Source organism: Pocillopora verrucosa, chromosome 3 (genome assembly GCF_036669915.1).
Source record: "Pocillopora verrucosa isolate sample1 chromosome 3, ASM3666991v2, whole genome shotgun sequence".
Taxonomy (NCBI): Eukaryota; Metazoa; Cnidaria; class Anthozoa; order Scleractinia; family Pocilloporidae; genus Pocillopora; species Pocillopora verrucosa.
In genome coordinates, this window is record NC_089314.1 from 28,953,817 (window position 1) to 28,970,578 (window position 16,762).

The window sequence follows — 16,762 nt, forward strand, 5'->3', positions numbered from 1 at the left end:
GTGTTGACAGGAGCTCATTGGTGTTGATAACCTTTCCGGTCTAAATGGCCTATGGGCAGACACGAAAAAATATCACGGGTGGTATATTATGAAACTCATCGCAGTCATGAGTTGTGAGCCATCAAATTATCTCTGTTCTGTGAGTTTTCCTTTATTTCTCTGCATTATACCTTTTGTTAAAACTCTCTATCTCTACAGCCCACGATGGAGGGATATGAGCTGAATGTCAGGAAATTGGGCTCCAGCTGCGTATTCCAGGGGGGAGGGGGAGGGAGAAATTCTTCTATGAAATCAGACTATTGATTGGCAGTTACGTTATTAATCAGTTATTTCCAAAAAGGAGAAGCCTCTAACACTATCCCCGAGAATGAGTCTAAAATGTCAAATATCTAGAGGTACCTCAAAGTAGTGCAAGATGCACCCCCCACCCCTAAAATGTTTTTTTTTTGACTTCAGGGCGTATGTCATGTTTGCTCAAACGTAGCAGTATCCAAAATAATCTAGGCTTTTGGCCATGAGTCAATAATCCGATATCTGATCGTCTTAAAAAAAAGGCAATTTCATGCTTAAGGCTCTATGCAGCATTGGGGTCCACTGTCAACGAATGTTAAAAAATTCGGCTGAAACAACGATACACAAGTAACAGAACGACGATACACAAGTAGCAGTCTCACTATATTGCCACTGGTACCATATAATTGAAGTTATATCTTGAACAATTTACGAAATGCTCCTCTGGTTTGTTGGCGCTGTGGCTGGGATTTTGACCTTCATGGTAAGTGCTTTTGAACATTTTGCTTCTGCTTCATTTGTGTTAAACATGAGCTCAGCACGCGGGCAGCCAATCCACAACGAATACTTTTAACGAGACTCGCCAAAACAAAAAGAACGAAGAAAACCTCCGTGGAAAGCCAAGTGACATTTGCGACTAACGAGCAGGAAAATTATAACGTAATGTAGAAGGAAGTCTTGGAATACTAATGTTCCAGGGTAAACAAGGATCATACAAATGAGAGTAGTAAAAGAGAAATACAAAGTTGACTAAACACGGCGAAGAGAATTCTAAAATTACTGATTTGCCTGGATGACTGGTATGGAACCGAGTGCAAATCATTTTGAAAGGCAACAAACAATTCAGAAGGACACTACCGGTCGAGCTGAAAAGGAAGATTTTCTTCGTGAGCGCCTATCATCACCGGAAATCCTATTATTTCTCGGCGGCGTGAGCTGTGGGAGGAAATGAAAACGAGAGTGTGTTGACCTACTCTCCGTTCGCCAAGGGAAATATCGAGTCAGGTTGTGGAAGTCTGTGGCAATTCCACTATAAATTCAATTTCTTGTCTCAGATCGCGCGATTCGTCATCAAGTTCATATATTATGCAGTCGTTGATTATATCCAGAGCTCTCATTAGTTCAGTGCTGATCTATCAATCTATTCGGGTAGTCTCGCAGAACACTAAAATTTCATCGAGCCATGATTTGGCTTTTAGAACACATTCGCTTGCAGAGGTTAAATGAGTCTTAAGAAAATGAATTACACACTTCAGATCTGTAGATATCTGATTGGGTGACTTGTATCGAGCGATGAGTGTGTCTATGAGCACAATACACAATAATAATGATTGAGGCAACGGTATTAGTTAATTTAGATATAGCCTTCGTGCTGAGCGCTCGACGAAAACGCGCGTAACGCGAGTGCTACAAAAGAAAAAGACAGGAAAACGCGTGTATGACCATTAGATCTCGTGTGCAGGCCTTAATTATTTGCGCTTAATAAAATCGAGTGTCTCTTGCTCATACGTTAGGTAAGATTCATCTCTTTTGTTGACAGGCGCCACCCTCGGAAGGAACTGGTCGCGCCATTGTAACATTACGAAGGTACACTAACCCCTCTCACCGCTTGAACAATGGTAAATGCTGTGATCACCGATTTCTCAACGTTGGTCGATGCCGCCCATGTGATGCTTACTTCAAACTATGTGTGAGTCAGGCAGTTAGTGGGTCTTCTTCAAACAGCTGTAATATTGGTAGAAGCCAGACTGGTGTGGTTGGTGACGATGACAACCATGTACTCAACATCAGAAGGGCGTTTTCTTTCGCATCTTTTAAGGTAAGTACACGTATAAAGCAAAATTATTTTATTCTTGTCATCTTTTCCGCGTCATTTAGTGCATAAGAAGTGCATTTTTAAACTTTACTTTAGTAAAAGCGACAAAGGAACAATTTTTTTGGGCGTATTTGTACCTTTGGAAATGCGTTTAACGACTACTCAGGCCTCATTCTCCAGACTGTTCCAAAAACAAATAACTTTTTCAAAGTAGAAGGTACTTTTCTAAGTTAATATTCCTGCAACATGTATTGTGTATGAAATTACTCGGAAGTGACACTTGAGCTGATGCCAAATAAGCAACTTTACTGCTACAATAAAATCGCCAAGTCTTATGGGACCGTTCATTACTCATTGAATAGGGCTGGGTGGTGAGATTTGGGGGAATGCTATTCGGGAGTTCTATGACCCTTCAGCTTACTAACTATCCTCACATGACCCCCCTCGCATTAGGGAACTTTTTGAATGAACCCCCCCCTTTCTCAAATCATAGTCATGCCTGATATTTCAAAGGTTAGCACGCTTAAAAAAATTGTTCTTATAAACTGGCATATTTCACCTAGCAAGATCACAATTCTCGACAGGTGCTTGCAATGAACGGAATATTTTCCAATGAAAAAGAGAGTTTTATTACAAATCTGAACACATCTCAAAAAAATTTAAGGTCAATTTCATACGTGCATGTATTTTTATTCAATAACCAACCAACTCCGTTCTCCTTCATTTTTTTTTCCGGACCTCTTTTAAAGCCGGTTTTTTTCGCATTCCAACCCAAAACTCTCTCCCACCTCCATCCATGTTGAATGAGTGGTCCTTCATTTCTTGTTATTTTTCGTGATGCCCAGTTTTCCCATGGAACAAAGGTAACCTGTTAATAAAAGGTGACCGAATCAGAGGGACGTCGATAGAATTGTATGGATATTAACAATTATTCACTGAAGGCGAAGTCAATATTTTTTACTAGTCTCCGAGACAAAGCCGAGGGGATTATTCAACAAAATATTCATTCAGCCTAAGGCAAATAATTGTTTCAGCATAATTGCTTGGGTGCTTTCGAATTCTATTGTAAATACTTGTTTTGACGTTGAAATAGTTCTGTTTCAATTGCTCTGATTACACGTATCGAAGTAAAGAGCCAGTTTGCACTGGTATTTAATAGCTTCATTTAATTCAATCAGCAAATATTTCACGTCTTTCTTTTGAAAAGTATTACTCAGAACTAAGTAGCATCTTTAACGCTCTTTAAATCTTTTTTCTTTTTTTTTTGTCGCGTTTATCACTTCCTGGGTGACACTAACAAAACGCGTGGTAGCAATTTTAAAATTTAGCTGAAGGTCTGAAAAATAGGAACATTCGGGTCCAGCTGCGTGTTCCGGGAAAGAGGGGGAGGGAGAAATTTCCCTATGAAATGGAGGAAAGAAATTAGATTCTTGTCTGGCAGTTATGTTGTTAATCAGTTATTTCCAAAAAGGTGAAACTTATAAAACTATCCCCGAGAATAAGTTTAAGATGTTAGTACCTAGAGGTACCTCAAAGTGGTGTAGATGCACCCCTCGCCCCTAACATTTTTTCTGTATGATGGTCCACTCTCCCTTCCTCCCCAACCTTGTTCCACCCACGCCAGGGCGTATGTCATGTTCAAGCGAGATATGACGCAATCCTAAACCAATCAGGGCACATAAATCTCTATAATCACTGGAGCAATTATACTGAATACGAATAGTCACAAAGCTGAACTGAGTGCTTGTATTATTTCTCAGGGAGCCATTACCGTTGGGGTGGAAGTCTGGGATAAGGACAAATTTACCAGCAATGATTACGTGGGCTCCCCGTCCATAACACTGTGGTCTGTCACTCCGGGGTTGTATTTGGATCCCTTAAGAAGAAGCTTGACGCTAAAGAGCAGATACGTCACCATGAAGCTTGACTTGGAGTTGTACTGCGACAAAGACTACTATGGTCCCAGTTGTAGCGTGAATTGTGTCCCGCGGGATGACTCGAGTGGACATTACACCTGCGATAACCTGGGAAACAAGATTTGTCTTCAACGTTGGGAAGGGCCGTCTTGTAACAGATGCGAGAGCAATTGGTTTGGTCCCCGCTGTTCTGCAATTTGTGTTCCTCAGGATAATGATTTTCAAGGACATTACAAGTAAGTCAGGAGACAGATGTGCTTATTAAAGTGTTTGGGAATTAAGGGAATACAGTTTCAAAGAAACTGTGGTGCTACTTCGGTGGGGTAGCGAACGCTTTCCATTCAAATAATTATTCTTTCCTTTCTCATTTCTATATTCCCACCAATAGCTTAGCTCCACTTTTTACATATAAACACACACACAACCCACAATTCCTCCATTCGCTCTGACGAAGGGCTAACGCTCGAGAGGCCATCTTAGAAAACTCCTTACGGTATCTAATTTACATTATTAACTCAGTTAATAAACCCAAATTCTCTAGTCGGGAATGAGACAGCTTGTGGCAAAATTTCGAAAAATAGAGCGAGGGAGAAATTTAGGGGTTACACAAGGAGAACAAAAACTTTTGCCGTTTTACCCTCCCCTCCCCTCCCCGCCTTTTTGCTCTCCACACTCGATGGTGTACCACTCGGGATGACCCGCGAGATGGACATTTCAATTCTGATAGGCAGGGAGACAAAATCTGTCTTTCTTGTTGGGAAGGGCTATCTTGTAAACGATGCGTGAAAAACTGGTTTGGTACTGGCTGTTCTACATACTGTGTACCTCGAGACAGTGACGAGCTTGGACATTACAAGTAAGTTGTTCTATGTGCAGTTTGCACAAATGTGCAAGGTATTTCAAGGCGTTTTTTATTTGCCTTCTTAATGCTCATGTGGAAGAGATCCAAAGTCAAAAAATAGCCAACACGAAAAAAATTCAGCTACCTAAAAAGTAGTTTAGCCACTGTTAGTAATGGGTTCGTTCGGTTGTTTGGGAAAGCAGGTCAGTAGCATTGTTCCCAGTTTTATACATTACGCTTTCTTAGACACCAAAAAGTGCATTTACCTCTACAGATGCAGCCAATCAGATGGAACGAAACAATGCCTACCGTGGTGGTTTGGTAGCGACTGCAAGGCGCACTGCATTCCTCATGACGATGATGACAACGGCCACTATAGCTGTGCACGTGACGGAAAAAAGACATGCCATGACGGATGGCACGGAGAGAACTGCACAGTGTTTTGCATTCCTCAAGATGATGACATACGAGGCCACTATACTTGTGACGAGGAAGGCGGCAAAGTCTGTCTAAACGGGTACCGCTCTCCAGACTGCATGGACTGCCTCCTGGGTTGGTATGGCGCGGATTGTTCTTTATCCTGCTTGGCAAATGACACGTATGGCTTCCAGCAAGGCTACATCTATTGTTCTGACGGTGGAGTTAAGCAATGCAAGAAGTGGTGGCATGGCCCAGAGTGTCTCCAGTATTGTGTCCCTCATGATGACAACGAGCACGGGCATTACACGTGCGAGCCAAGAGATGGAAGTAAAGTGTGCAGACCTGGCTGGGAAGGGCTAAGCTGTCTTAATCGAAAAAAGAACTGAGCATGCAGTTTTGACAGATAATTCAGTAGATTACCATGTGGCATGAGCTTTTTGCAGGAGGTATTCTGCGGAATGACAATTTTTTTTATTTTATACTTAGAGATTATTACGCCGTATGTTTAAACGAGTAAGGGTATTGTTACGTGATTCTAGATGTGTTATTACGATTTCGTAACACCAGTATGTTGTTCTAGTCATTAAATTCAATAGCTAATTGAAACAAAAAACTTGAATGAAAACAACTGATAAAGAAGACAGGAAGCTAGTTTGTTGTGATAGCCAATAACTTATCCTTCGTAAATATAGTTTTATCTGTCAATTGCTGGCTTTTGTAAACAGTAGCCGGCAAGTGACAAAATGTGTCAAAAAACATATTTTGACCCAAAACAAAAAAGAAAAGCAAACACGTCCAAAGATAACCATTTACTTCCGCAGTTTGTTATCTTTCGTTATCGTTATTCATTTTAGTGTTATTGTAATCTAACCATGATGGAATAAAAACACATTTTTTTCAGACAACTTCCCTTTTATCTATTCCTCTTTTTATTACGTGTTGATAACCTTTGCGGTCTTAATTGGCTTAAGGGTGAAAAAGAAAAGATATCACGAGTGATACATGATGTAACTCATCCCAGTCACAAATTGTCAGCCATCAAATTATCTCTGTACGAGTTTCTCTCTGCGAGTTTTCCTTTATTTCTCCACTTTCCACATTTGGCTAAAACTCTCTATCTCTACAGCCCGCGACGGAGGGACATAAGCTGAATGTCTGGAAACTGGGAACATTCGGCTCCAGCTGCGTGTTCCGGGAAAGAGGGGGAGGGAGAAATTTTCCTTTGAAATGGAGGAAAGAAATTAGATTCTTGTCTGGTAGTTATGTTGTTAATCAGTAATGTTCCAAAAAGGTGAAACCTATAAAACTATCCCCGAGAATATGTTTAAGATGTTACAACCTGGAGGTACCTCAAAGTGGTGTAAGATGCGCCCCTTGCTCCTAACATTTTTTCTGTACGATGGTCCGCTCTCCCCTTCCTCCCCAACCCCGTTCAACCCACGCCAGGGCGTACGTCATGTTTGTTCAAGGGTAGTATTATCCAGAAGAATCTAGACTTTTGGCTATAAGTCAAAAATTCGACATCTGATCACCTATAAAAAAGGCAGTTTCATGCTTCACGCTCTATACAGCATTGGGGTCCACTGTGAACGGATGTTAAAAAAATTCGGCTGAAACAGCAAAACACAAGTGAGAGTCTCACTACGCTTATATTGCCACTGGTACCATATAATTGTCGCCAATTTTGCGCGAAATTTCTATTTACGAAATGCTCCTCTGGTTTGTTGGCGCTGTGGCTGTGATGCTGACTTTCATGGTAAATGCTTTTAACTATTTTGCTTCTGCTTAATTTGTGTCAAACATGAGCTCAGAGCGCTGGTGGCAAATCTATAAAGAACACCGCTAATGAGACTCGTCAAAATAAAAAAAAATGAAGAATTCCTTCGTGGAAAGACGAGTGACGACATTTGCGACTAACGAGCAGGAAAATTATAACGTAATGTAGAAGGAAGTCTTGGAATACTAATGTTCCAGGGTAAACAAAGATCATACAAATGAGAGTAGTAAAAGAGAAAGACAAAGTTGACTAAAAAAATGGAAACGAGAATTCTAAAATTATTGCGAACGACAAACTTGAAAAGCTTTGACGCAGTCAGTTTAGAATTGAAAGCGTAACAGACACTTCCGGTCGAGTTGAAAAGTAATATTTTCTTCGTGAGTGCGGGAGGTTTTTCTATCATCACCGGAAATCCTATCATTTCTACGCGGCCTGAGCTGTGGGAGGAGACGAAATCGAGACTGTGTTGATCTAATCTTCGCTCGCCAAAGGAAATGTCGAGAAGTTCGTCAGATTATGAAAGTCTGTAGCAATTCCACTATAAATTCAATTTCTTTTCTCAGATCGCGTTCATAAATTATGCAGTTGTTGATTACATCCAGAGCTCTCATTATTTCAGTGCTGATCCATCAATCTATTCGGAGAGTCTCGCAGAACACTTACATTTAAACGAACCATGAAAGAGGAATTTTCCTTCGTCAAAATTCAACCAGGTTGAATGTGGATCGCAGATAAGATATCACAGTATTTTTAGCCAGGCGTGTTCAAACTGTACTGGACAAGTCTTCCATACGTGTCATGTTTCGCATGAATCGTTTCACTAACGACAAAAGGGCCTTTTATTCGATTTTGGCTGAGTTCAGTGAGTTGAAAACAGAATTAAGAATGTGCATATCATGTCGCACATACACAAAATGATTAGTGGCAAGAAGGAGGGGTAAATTGGAGAGAGACATTGCCGAGTCAAGGATGGTATGATGGTTCACGCCAGATCGCAAAATCTCGAAAATATGAATTCAGTATAATTATTTCCTCCTGATAAACTATTTATTATCTCTTACAGTTAGAAGTCTTCAGGCTTAACTGGAGTAACCAATAAAATATTATTTGTTTGACCTTACACTTAACGGGCGCGTTAGTACTCCAAAGTTAATTCACGGAGTATTATTACAAGCCGCTCATAAGACATATTTTAGATTTTAAAAACCAATGCAAATCATTGTAAACTAACTCTCTTCATACTCGAAACAAGCTAGCAGCAGTACACATTTTGTATTATGGTGGCTTAATGTTTTTCTTCTGAATGTTTTCTAGATAAACAATTATCAAAGCAGTGTTATGATTTCGAAATAATCATAAGTCGAGGCAAGTTTTACCATCCTCGGCTGATAACACTTATCTTGAGCCAAATCTAACTATTGATTTCTTGGGGTTTTTTAGAAAATAACAAAAAGCTTCGGTCGGTTAGGACACAAATTATTATTATTGACAAGAAAAAGATCTCAATATACAAAACTGTGATTTGGCTTTTGGTACACAGTCACTTGCAGAGGTTAAATGAGTCTTGAGAAAAATGAATTACACACTTCAGATCTCTAGATATCTGCCGGATTGGGTGGTTTACATCGAGCTACGAGTGTGTCTATGAGCACAATACACAATAATAATGATTGAGGCAACGGTATTAGTTAATTTAGATATAGCCTTCGTGCTGAGCGCTCGACGAAAACGCGCGTAAGGCGCGTGCTAGAAAGGGAAAAGACAGGAAAACGCGTGTATGACCACTAGATCGCGTGTACAGGCCTTAATTATTTGCGCTCAATAAAATCGAGTGTCTCCTGCTCTTACTTTAGGCAAGATTAATCTCTTTTGTTGACAGGCGCCACCCTCGGAAGGAACTGGTCGCGCCATTGTAACATTACGAAGGTACACTAACCCCTCTCACCGCTTGAGTAATGGTAAATGCTGTGATCACCGATTTCTCAACATTGGCCGATGCCGCCCATGTGATGCTTACTTCAAACTATGTGTGAGTCAGGCAGTTAGTGGGTCTTCTTCAAACAGTTGTAATATTGGTAGAAGCCAGACCGGTGTGGTTGGTGACGATGACAACCATGTACTCAACATCAGAAGAGCGTTTTCTTTTGAATCTTTTAAGGTAAGTACGCATATAAAGCAAAACCATTTTATTCTTGTCATCTTTTCCGCGTCATCTAGTGCATAAGACCAACATTTCTTAACTTCACTTAAGTACAGATAAAAGCAACAAAGGGAAAGTTTACTGGGTGTATTTGTACTTTTGGAAACGCGTTAAACGACCAAGAGAAACGTTATGATGCATCAGGCTTCATTCTCCTGACTGTTCCAAAAATAGATAACTTTTTCAAAGTAGAAGGCACTTTTCTAAATCAATATTCCTACAACATGTATTGTGTATGAAATCACTCGAAGTGACACTTGAGCTGATGCCAAATAAGCAACTTTACTGCTGCATCGCCGAGTCTTATGGGACCGTTCATTACTCACTGAGTAAGGCTGGGTGGTGGGATTTGGAGGAATGCTATTTGGGAATTGTATGACCCCTCAGCTTACTAACTACCCTTACATGACCCCCCTCGCATTAGAAAACTTTCTGATTGACCCTCCCCCCTCCCTTCTGAAATCATAGTCACGCCTGATATTTCAAAGCTTAGTACGCTCAAAAATAAACCTATTTTTATAAACTGGCATATTTCACCTAACAAGATGATACAATTTTCGACAGGTGCTTGCACTGAACGGAATATTTTCCAGTGAAAAAGAACTTTTCATTACAAATCTGAACACATCTCAATGTAATTAAAAGTCAATTTCATAAGGGCATACTTTTTCATATCGCCCAACCAACTCCGTTCTCCTACACTTTTTTTCCGGACACAGGTAACCTGTTAATAAAAAGTTACCGAATCAGAGGAACAGCGACAGAACTGTATGGATATTAACAGTTATTCACTCAAGGCGAAGTGACTAATTTTGACCAGTCCCCGAGACAAAGCCGAGGGAATTATTCAACTAAATATTCTTTGAGCCCGAGGCAAATAATTGTTTTAGTATTATTGCCTGGGTGCTTTCGAATTCTATTCTAAATATTCGTTTTGACGTTGAAACCATTCTGTTTTAATTGCTTTGATTACATGTATCGAGGTAAAGAACCATTATCACTTCCACGGTAACACTAACAAACCGCGAGGCACCTCGTGCGAGGTGATCATAGCGAGATATGACGCAATCCTCGACCAATCAGAGCGCGTGAATCTCTATAGTCACCGGAGCTAATATACTGAATACGAATAGTCACAAAGCTGAACTGAGTGCTTGTATTATTTCTCAGGGAGCCATTACCGTTGGGGTGGAAGTCTGGGATAAGGACAAATTTACCAGAAATGATTACGTTGGCTGCCCGTCCATAACACTGTGGTCTGTCACTCCGGGGTTGTATTTGGATCCCTTAAGAAGAAGCTTGACGCTGAAGAGCAGATACGTCACCATGAAGCTCGACTTGGAGTTGTACTGCGACAAAGACTACTATGGTCCCAGTTGTAGCGTGAATTGTGTCCCGCGGGATGACTCAAGTGGACATTACACCTGCGATAACCTAGGAAACAAGATTTGTCTTCAACATTGGGAAGGGCCGTCTTGTAAAAGATGCGAGAGAAATTGGTTTGGTCCTCGCTGTTCTGCAAACTGTGTTCCTCAGGATAATGATTTTCAAGGACATTACAAGTAAGTCAGGAGACAGGTGTGCTTATTAAAGTGGTCGGGAATTCAGGGGGTACGGTTTTAAAGGAACTGTGGTGCTACGTCGGTGGGGGAGCCAACGCTTTCCATTCAAATAATTTACTCTTACCTTTCTCGTTACTATATTCCCACAAATAGCGTGGCTCCATTTTTTACAGATAAACTCACACACAACCCACAATTCCTCCATTCGCACTGACGAAGGGCTAACGCTCGGAACGTCAACTTAGAAACTCTTTACGGTGACTACTTTACATAATCAACTCAGTTAATAAAACCAAATCATATAGTCGGAAATGAGACAGCTTGTGGCAAAATTTCGAAAAATAGAGCGAGGGAAAAATAAAGGAGAACAAAAACCTTTGCCGTTATACCCTCCCGGCCTCCCGCCCTCCCCGCCTTTTTGTTCTCCTCTTTTCGCTGAGAATCTATTTGTAATCGAGGCTGAGAAAGAAAGGAACATAGATGATGTAAATTTACAAAAGCAGCCTTCAGAAAGAATCCAATAGGAATTTGGGGAAGGATTTCTGTATCACAAGGAATTTTTCATATATTGCGGGCCCTATTGCTATCCTTTAATAATCACGTGAATTAGCTTTTATATCTTTGACAACATGTATAAAAAGAAAATAGTTTTTTCTCAAGAGGCTGGGGCACTAAAGAATATCATGAAAAAGATCTATGCAGTCAGGAGATGATCTCATGTAAATCTTTTAGAGAAGTTGAAATTATAGATAAAACTTTTCCTTTCTTGAATCACAGATGCAGGCCGTTGGATGGTAAGAAAGAGTGCCTACCATCGTGGTTTGGTTCTGACTGTCGCACACAATGCATCCCTCGTGATGACGACGGCGGACATTACAGTTGTGCACAAGACGGAAGTAAAACGTGTCTGCCTGGGTGGTATGGCGAGAACTGCACAGTGTTCTGTGTTCCTCAAAATGATGAGAAACTCGGAAATTACACTTGTGACGATGAAGGCAATATGGTGTGCTTGGACGGCGTCAGTCGCCTCGACTCTAACTGCTCTTGGACTTGTTTGGTCATTGAAGCCCCAGTAACCTACAACTGTACAGAAGAAGGCTACAAAATCTGCCATCCTTCGTGGTTTGGGTCCGACTGTGCCACTTACTGCGAGCCCCACAACGATGAAAAGCACGGGTATTACACTTGCAACGTACGTGACGGAAGTAAAGTGTGCTTGGACGGCTGGGAAGGACGTGACTGCCGTGAAAGAAGCGTGGAATCATTATTTACAATTGAGTAACGATGGGCTTTAGTGTGACTGTATGTCACCCGTTAGTACATCTTCAATGGCGCTGCGACAATTTATAAACAGGACCTAGATGGACGAATGTTTACGGTTCCTTAGACAGAAAATAGTCAGTAATCACTGAATGATTATAGAAAATAGGACTAAATGGACACATCGAGCTCCGCTTTTCATTTTTTATGACTTGAACAATTTTTATTATAAGTAATAGCTCCTGCCAAGTACTGCAAACCAAGTAAAAATTAAAATTCGCTTTTTATGATGAAAGTATTTGAAGCTGTCTTGTACATTACCATCAACGTCTAATTTAATATGCATCACCGCAACAGACTTGGGGTGACCAAAAGGGGAAATGTTTTGGTTTCGAAATTTAATGTTATGGTTTCTTGCCTTTTGAACCATGTTATTTGACCATCCCATAATTTTCTTTTAAGTCATTCATTTCTAGGTACTGTTTATACAACACAACGAAACTCCTTCAAATCAAATCGACAGTTATGAATTATCATTAATAGCAGATACATGCGCTTTTATTTTCATTTCAAGAAAGATTTAATGGCATGGTAAAAATGCTTCGTTATCTTTAAATACAGCTGCTTTTAACTTTCTTGTTTTGATTGTACCCTGTTCGAAAAATATGAAAAAAGGGCATTTAATGCTACAACATGATTTACCAGTGTTGGTTCGTCAGTTAGAATTATCAAGTCGACTAAGACGTTCTCGCAAAAACATTGAATTTCGTAGTTCATCGTTTGAATTTTAGCGAAGCTAAAATTGAACCCCGAAAAAAAAAGTTTTACGGTCGCAATCGTCATGGGAACAATTGTCCATTCAGGAAAAGAACTGAGAGATTACGTGTTCACAGTAGGTTTGGTTTTGACCAGTATGCATTACGCGCGGCGTTGGTCTTTGGCGGACATTAACTCGATGCCAATTATTCCTCAAGCTTCGGGAAAACAATACAAGCCTCGCTCTCGTGAAAGCCATAACAAAAAAAAACAGAGGCGTACAATGTCACATGCGCCTCTCAAGAGCCTCCAGTTTACAGAAATTCGAATATTTCTTTCCTTTAAAAACTTCTGTACCTCTGGAACTTTCATATTTGTGAAGAAGGCATCATGCGCCAACTCCCTGTCCCCTAGCAGACTTTCTCACACAAACAATTAGCTTAATGAATCTTATTTGTCAGGCTGAGAGGAACGGGGACTTCTTTCCGTTTCACTTCCTTGTCAAAAATGGAGAGCGACCAGGTAAAGGTCCTGAAGGAAAAAGCCAAAGAAGCGATCGATATCTATTCTCCTGAATTATATGAACTGAACAAAAGTGTATGGGAAAACCCAGAGCTTGGTCTTCAGGAGAGATTTGCTCACGATCAGCTGACAGAATTCTTGGCGGATCAAGGCTTCGATGTAATTCCTCATTACACTTTGGATACGGCTTTTCGGGCGGAATGCGGAGAGGATGGAGGTCTTACAATTGGACTGATTAGTGAATATGATGCTTTACCGGAAGTAGGACACGCTTGTGGACATAATCTGATCGCTGAATCGGGAGTAGCAGCGGCTTTAGGCATGTTTATGTTGTTCATTTGCTTGACAAACTTCTACCTGCCTAATAAAGCGATCCATATTTATCGGACACGTATCAACCTGTTTTCTCGTCTATTATCTATACTAGCCTACACTATGTAATGCATTACGTATACATTTTAAAACAGTCTCACATCGCTATATAAAAACATCACTTAAAAGAGTAAATTATGTTTCCAAATGCGTCATGGGGATTCGGATGTCTTTTACGCTGAGATCAACAAGGGGGGTCTAGAAACTGAAATAGAATCTCTAAAAGCGGATGGAACTGCCTAGAGTTCAATTTGGAATTAAAGAAATATTGTGTATGCAATAGCTGCTATACTGTGCAGACTAGATAATTCCTAAATATAGATAAAGTGAGACATCTGGCCTGTGCAAACTCGATGATGTTTTATATTGGTCCTAAATTGTTCATCCAGTTTGAAACTCCTTGAACTAGTTTTATTTCTTAGGTCTCAAGATTGCTTTGAATGCCATTAATCAGAGACCCAAAGTCAAAATAGTTCTCCTTGGAACTCCTGCTGAGGAAACAACAGGTGGCAAGATTTCAATGATCAAGAATGGTTGCTTCAAAGATCTTGACTTTTGTATGATGGTTCACCCAAGTTCAGTAGATGTTTTCAAACCAGTCATTTTAGCTAGTGAACGTGCTACAATCACCTACAAAGGTCATGCTGCTCATGCTGCCGCATTCCCCTGGGAAGGAATTAATGCCCTTGATGCCGCAGTCATGGCTTACACAAGCATAAGTGCACTAAGACAGCAGATGAAGCCCACATGGCATGTTAACCTTATCATTTCCAAGGGTGGTGTTAAGCCAAACATAATTCCTGACCGAGCTCAGCTACAGTGTTACATTCGAGCTATGACTGACAGCAACCTTGAAGTGTTAAAAGAAAAGGTGAAGAATTGTTTTGAAGCAGCTGCATCAGCCACAGGTAAGTAACCTAAAAAAACAAATTATGGCAGACTTGTTCTCAGTCCTCTGTTTCATTTTCTATATACTATGTGTCTTTTTCAAGAAGTAAAAGGGCACACCTGGGTAGGAACCTAACTTTCTAAAGGCTAAGTGACTGAGACCAGTTTGGAGAAATTTGGAGAAACAAATTTACTTCCTCAAGGATCTTGCCCACTCCCTCCAAATTTGTTTTGGCACATCTTGTTTTTGTCTTTCCCCCAAACTTAAACAGGGGTTTCAATATTTTTTTGTATTAAGAAGGTGAGCTAGCATAGGAGCACCCTAATGTTTAAAATTTGCTCTTTTCCAACAGGCTGCAAAGTCTCCATGGAGTGGGAAACAGACACTAGATATTCACATCTGGAAACCAACAACACCCTTGCTGAACTGTACCAAGCCAATGCTGAGTCCTTAGGAGTATCATTTCCACCTGAGGCAAAGTTCTCAGCATCCACTGATATGGGAAATGTTTCACATGTAGTTCCTTCTATCCATCCCATGTATTCTATTGGCACAACTGCACCCAATCATTCTCATGCATTCACAACAGCAGCAGCAACAGAGGAAGCTCATGAGAAAACTTTGATTGCCAGCAAGGCAATGGCCATGACAGCTATTGATGTATTGTGTAAACAAGATTTCATGGATCAAGTGAGGATTGACTTTAAACAACTAAATAAGGGTGAAAATTAACTGTCATGGATGGAAAAGTGAGGACAAGTTGGCAAAAGTCATTAGGGACAGTTTCTGCAAAATTACTCCTAGAGATATATCTGTGAGTTCAGTGTGTAGTTCACAAATCTTAGATTGATACAACACGTATATGAAACAATGGTTTGATGAAACTTTCAAATGCACTCTGAAGTTCAATTTGACTGATGTGCTTGATGTGTTTGGTAGGGAAAGAATAAATCATTACAGATATGAGCAAAAAGTGACAATGGAAAGAATTAAAGCAAAGAGAAAAATTTTCAAATGTTTTTTGCAGTGATGATAGAAGTTGAGCTTCACGGTATTTAAATGAATAATTTTTAGCTTTCTAGCTATAGTAAATAAGAAGCTGGACAGGTTGTATCAAGTTCATCACTGTTTACAGCCCCTAAAAAAAGTTATTTAATGGACCTATATGAAAAATGAAAGTGGTACAGTTGAATCACAAGACACTACCCTTAACTTCCATTTCATTGTGTCTTTTGCACAAATGGGATCAAACAGCATGTTTACAATATTAGCCTGCACTTTGTATACACATTATAGAAGGTCAACCCTATTCTTGGGCCAGCAAGCATTCAAAATTGACCAATCCCTATGCATCCAATGTAATTTTCATTGTATATTTGTAGAGTGACCATATCAAAGTTCTTTGCTATATCAGTCTCTTCATACTGTGCTTCAAATTTCATTGGAGGGCGATTGTGACACAAGCCTTTACCATGACACAAGTCTTTGATACCAAGCCCTTTATCCGTAAGCACTGTAGCACCTATGTCTTGTATCATATCCAGCACTCCACAGTCTGCAGTTAAGTCATTATCAGTGACTGACCCTGCAGTGCACAAGACTGCCAAAAGGTGTCATCCAAATTCCTGTTTTGCCAATGTCATGGTCCTTGTATGTGCTAAATGTTGCATTGTTGACGTCAAAGTTTTCTGGTTATGTAATCCAGTTCTCTGTGCAGTCTCCCAAAATAACTCTGCCCTGGTAACCAGCTGCATAAACATCAGGAGGTAAAAGGGAAAGCAACTCTCCAGGACAAGGACTCAGGTCTAACCGATCAAACGGAGTTGAAAGAAAAACAGCCAGTGCGGTAAAGATTCGATCCAGCTTGAGTTGAAACACTGGTGCCTGTCATGTATCCAACAGTACCAAAGTGAAGTATATGTCTGCATACTGTCATAAAGTGCACCACCCAAGTTCTTTTTTTCAACTTTCTCAGTTGATACCGTTTCAGTTGCACACTCTATTTTGCTGACTGTGGTGATTTTGTTTAGTACATTTCGCTCGGCAAACTCAGGAGCACAAGGCAAATCTGGGAGATCATTTTAGTTCTCGCGTTCCCCTTTGCTCCGGTGAGGAGAGGAAATGAAATCCCGTTTGAAGT

At 40.4% G+C, this 16,762-nt stretch overlaps 2 protein-coding genes across 2 annotated transcripts; both read left to right on the forward strand.

Annotated features, from left to right (window-relative positions):
* Positions 1-525: 525 nt before the first annotated feature.
* Positions 526-12,378, forward strand: LOC131798159 (protein jagged-1b-like). Its single transcript, XM_066163636.1, has 7 exons — positions 526-775; positions 1,832-2,110; positions 3,868-4,259; positions 5,139-5,667; positions 8,941-9,219; positions 10,432-10,823; positions 11,601-12,378. Exons 1-7 carry the CDS (start codon positions 728-730, stop codon positions 12,103-12,105), a joined length of 2,424 nt encoding a protein of 807 aa, XP_066019733.1. The 5' UTR covers positions 526-727; the 3' UTR covers positions 12,106-12,378.
* Positions 12,379-13,123: 745 nt separating this feature from the next.
* LOC131798172 (xaa-Arg dipeptidase) lies at positions 13,124-15,857 on the forward strand. Its single transcript, XM_059115820.2, has 3 exons — positions 13,124-13,680; positions 14,156-14,641; positions 14,975-15,857. Exons 1-3 carry the CDS (start codon positions 13,347-13,349, stop codon positions 15,352-15,354), a joined length of 1,200 nt encoding a protein of 399 aa, XP_058971803.2. The 5' UTR covers positions 13,124-13,346; the 3' UTR covers positions 15,355-15,857.
* The last annotated feature ends 905 nt before the right edge of the window (positions 15,858-16,762 follow it).

Bases quoted from the DNA above. Each gene is read 5' to 3' on its own strand.
- LOC131798159 (XM_066163636.1), top strand. From the start codon at position 728: ATGCTCCTCTGGTTTGTTGGCGCTGTGGCTGGGATTTTGACCTTCATG. The intron at 2,111-3,867 runs GTAAGTACACGT...ATTATTTCTCAG, and splicing joins TTTCTTTCGCATCTTTTAAG to GGAGCCATTACCGTTGGGGT. The intron at 4,260-5,138 runs GTAAGTCAGGAG...TTACCTCTACAG, and splicing joins GATTTTCAAGGACATTACAA to ATGCAGCCAATCAGATGGAA.
- LOC131798172 (XM_059115820.2), top strand. From the start codon at position 13,347: ATGGAGAGCGACCAGGTAAAGGTCCTGAAGGAAAAAGCCAAAGAAGCG. The intron at 13,681-14,155 runs GCATGTTTATGT...TTTATTTCTTAG, and splicing joins GGGAGTAGCAGCGGCTTTAG to GTCTCAAGATTGCTTTGAAT. The intron at 14,642-14,974 runs GTAAGTAACCTA...CTTTTCCAACAG, and splicing joins AGCAGCTGCATCAGCCACAG to GCTGCAAAGTCTCCATGGAG.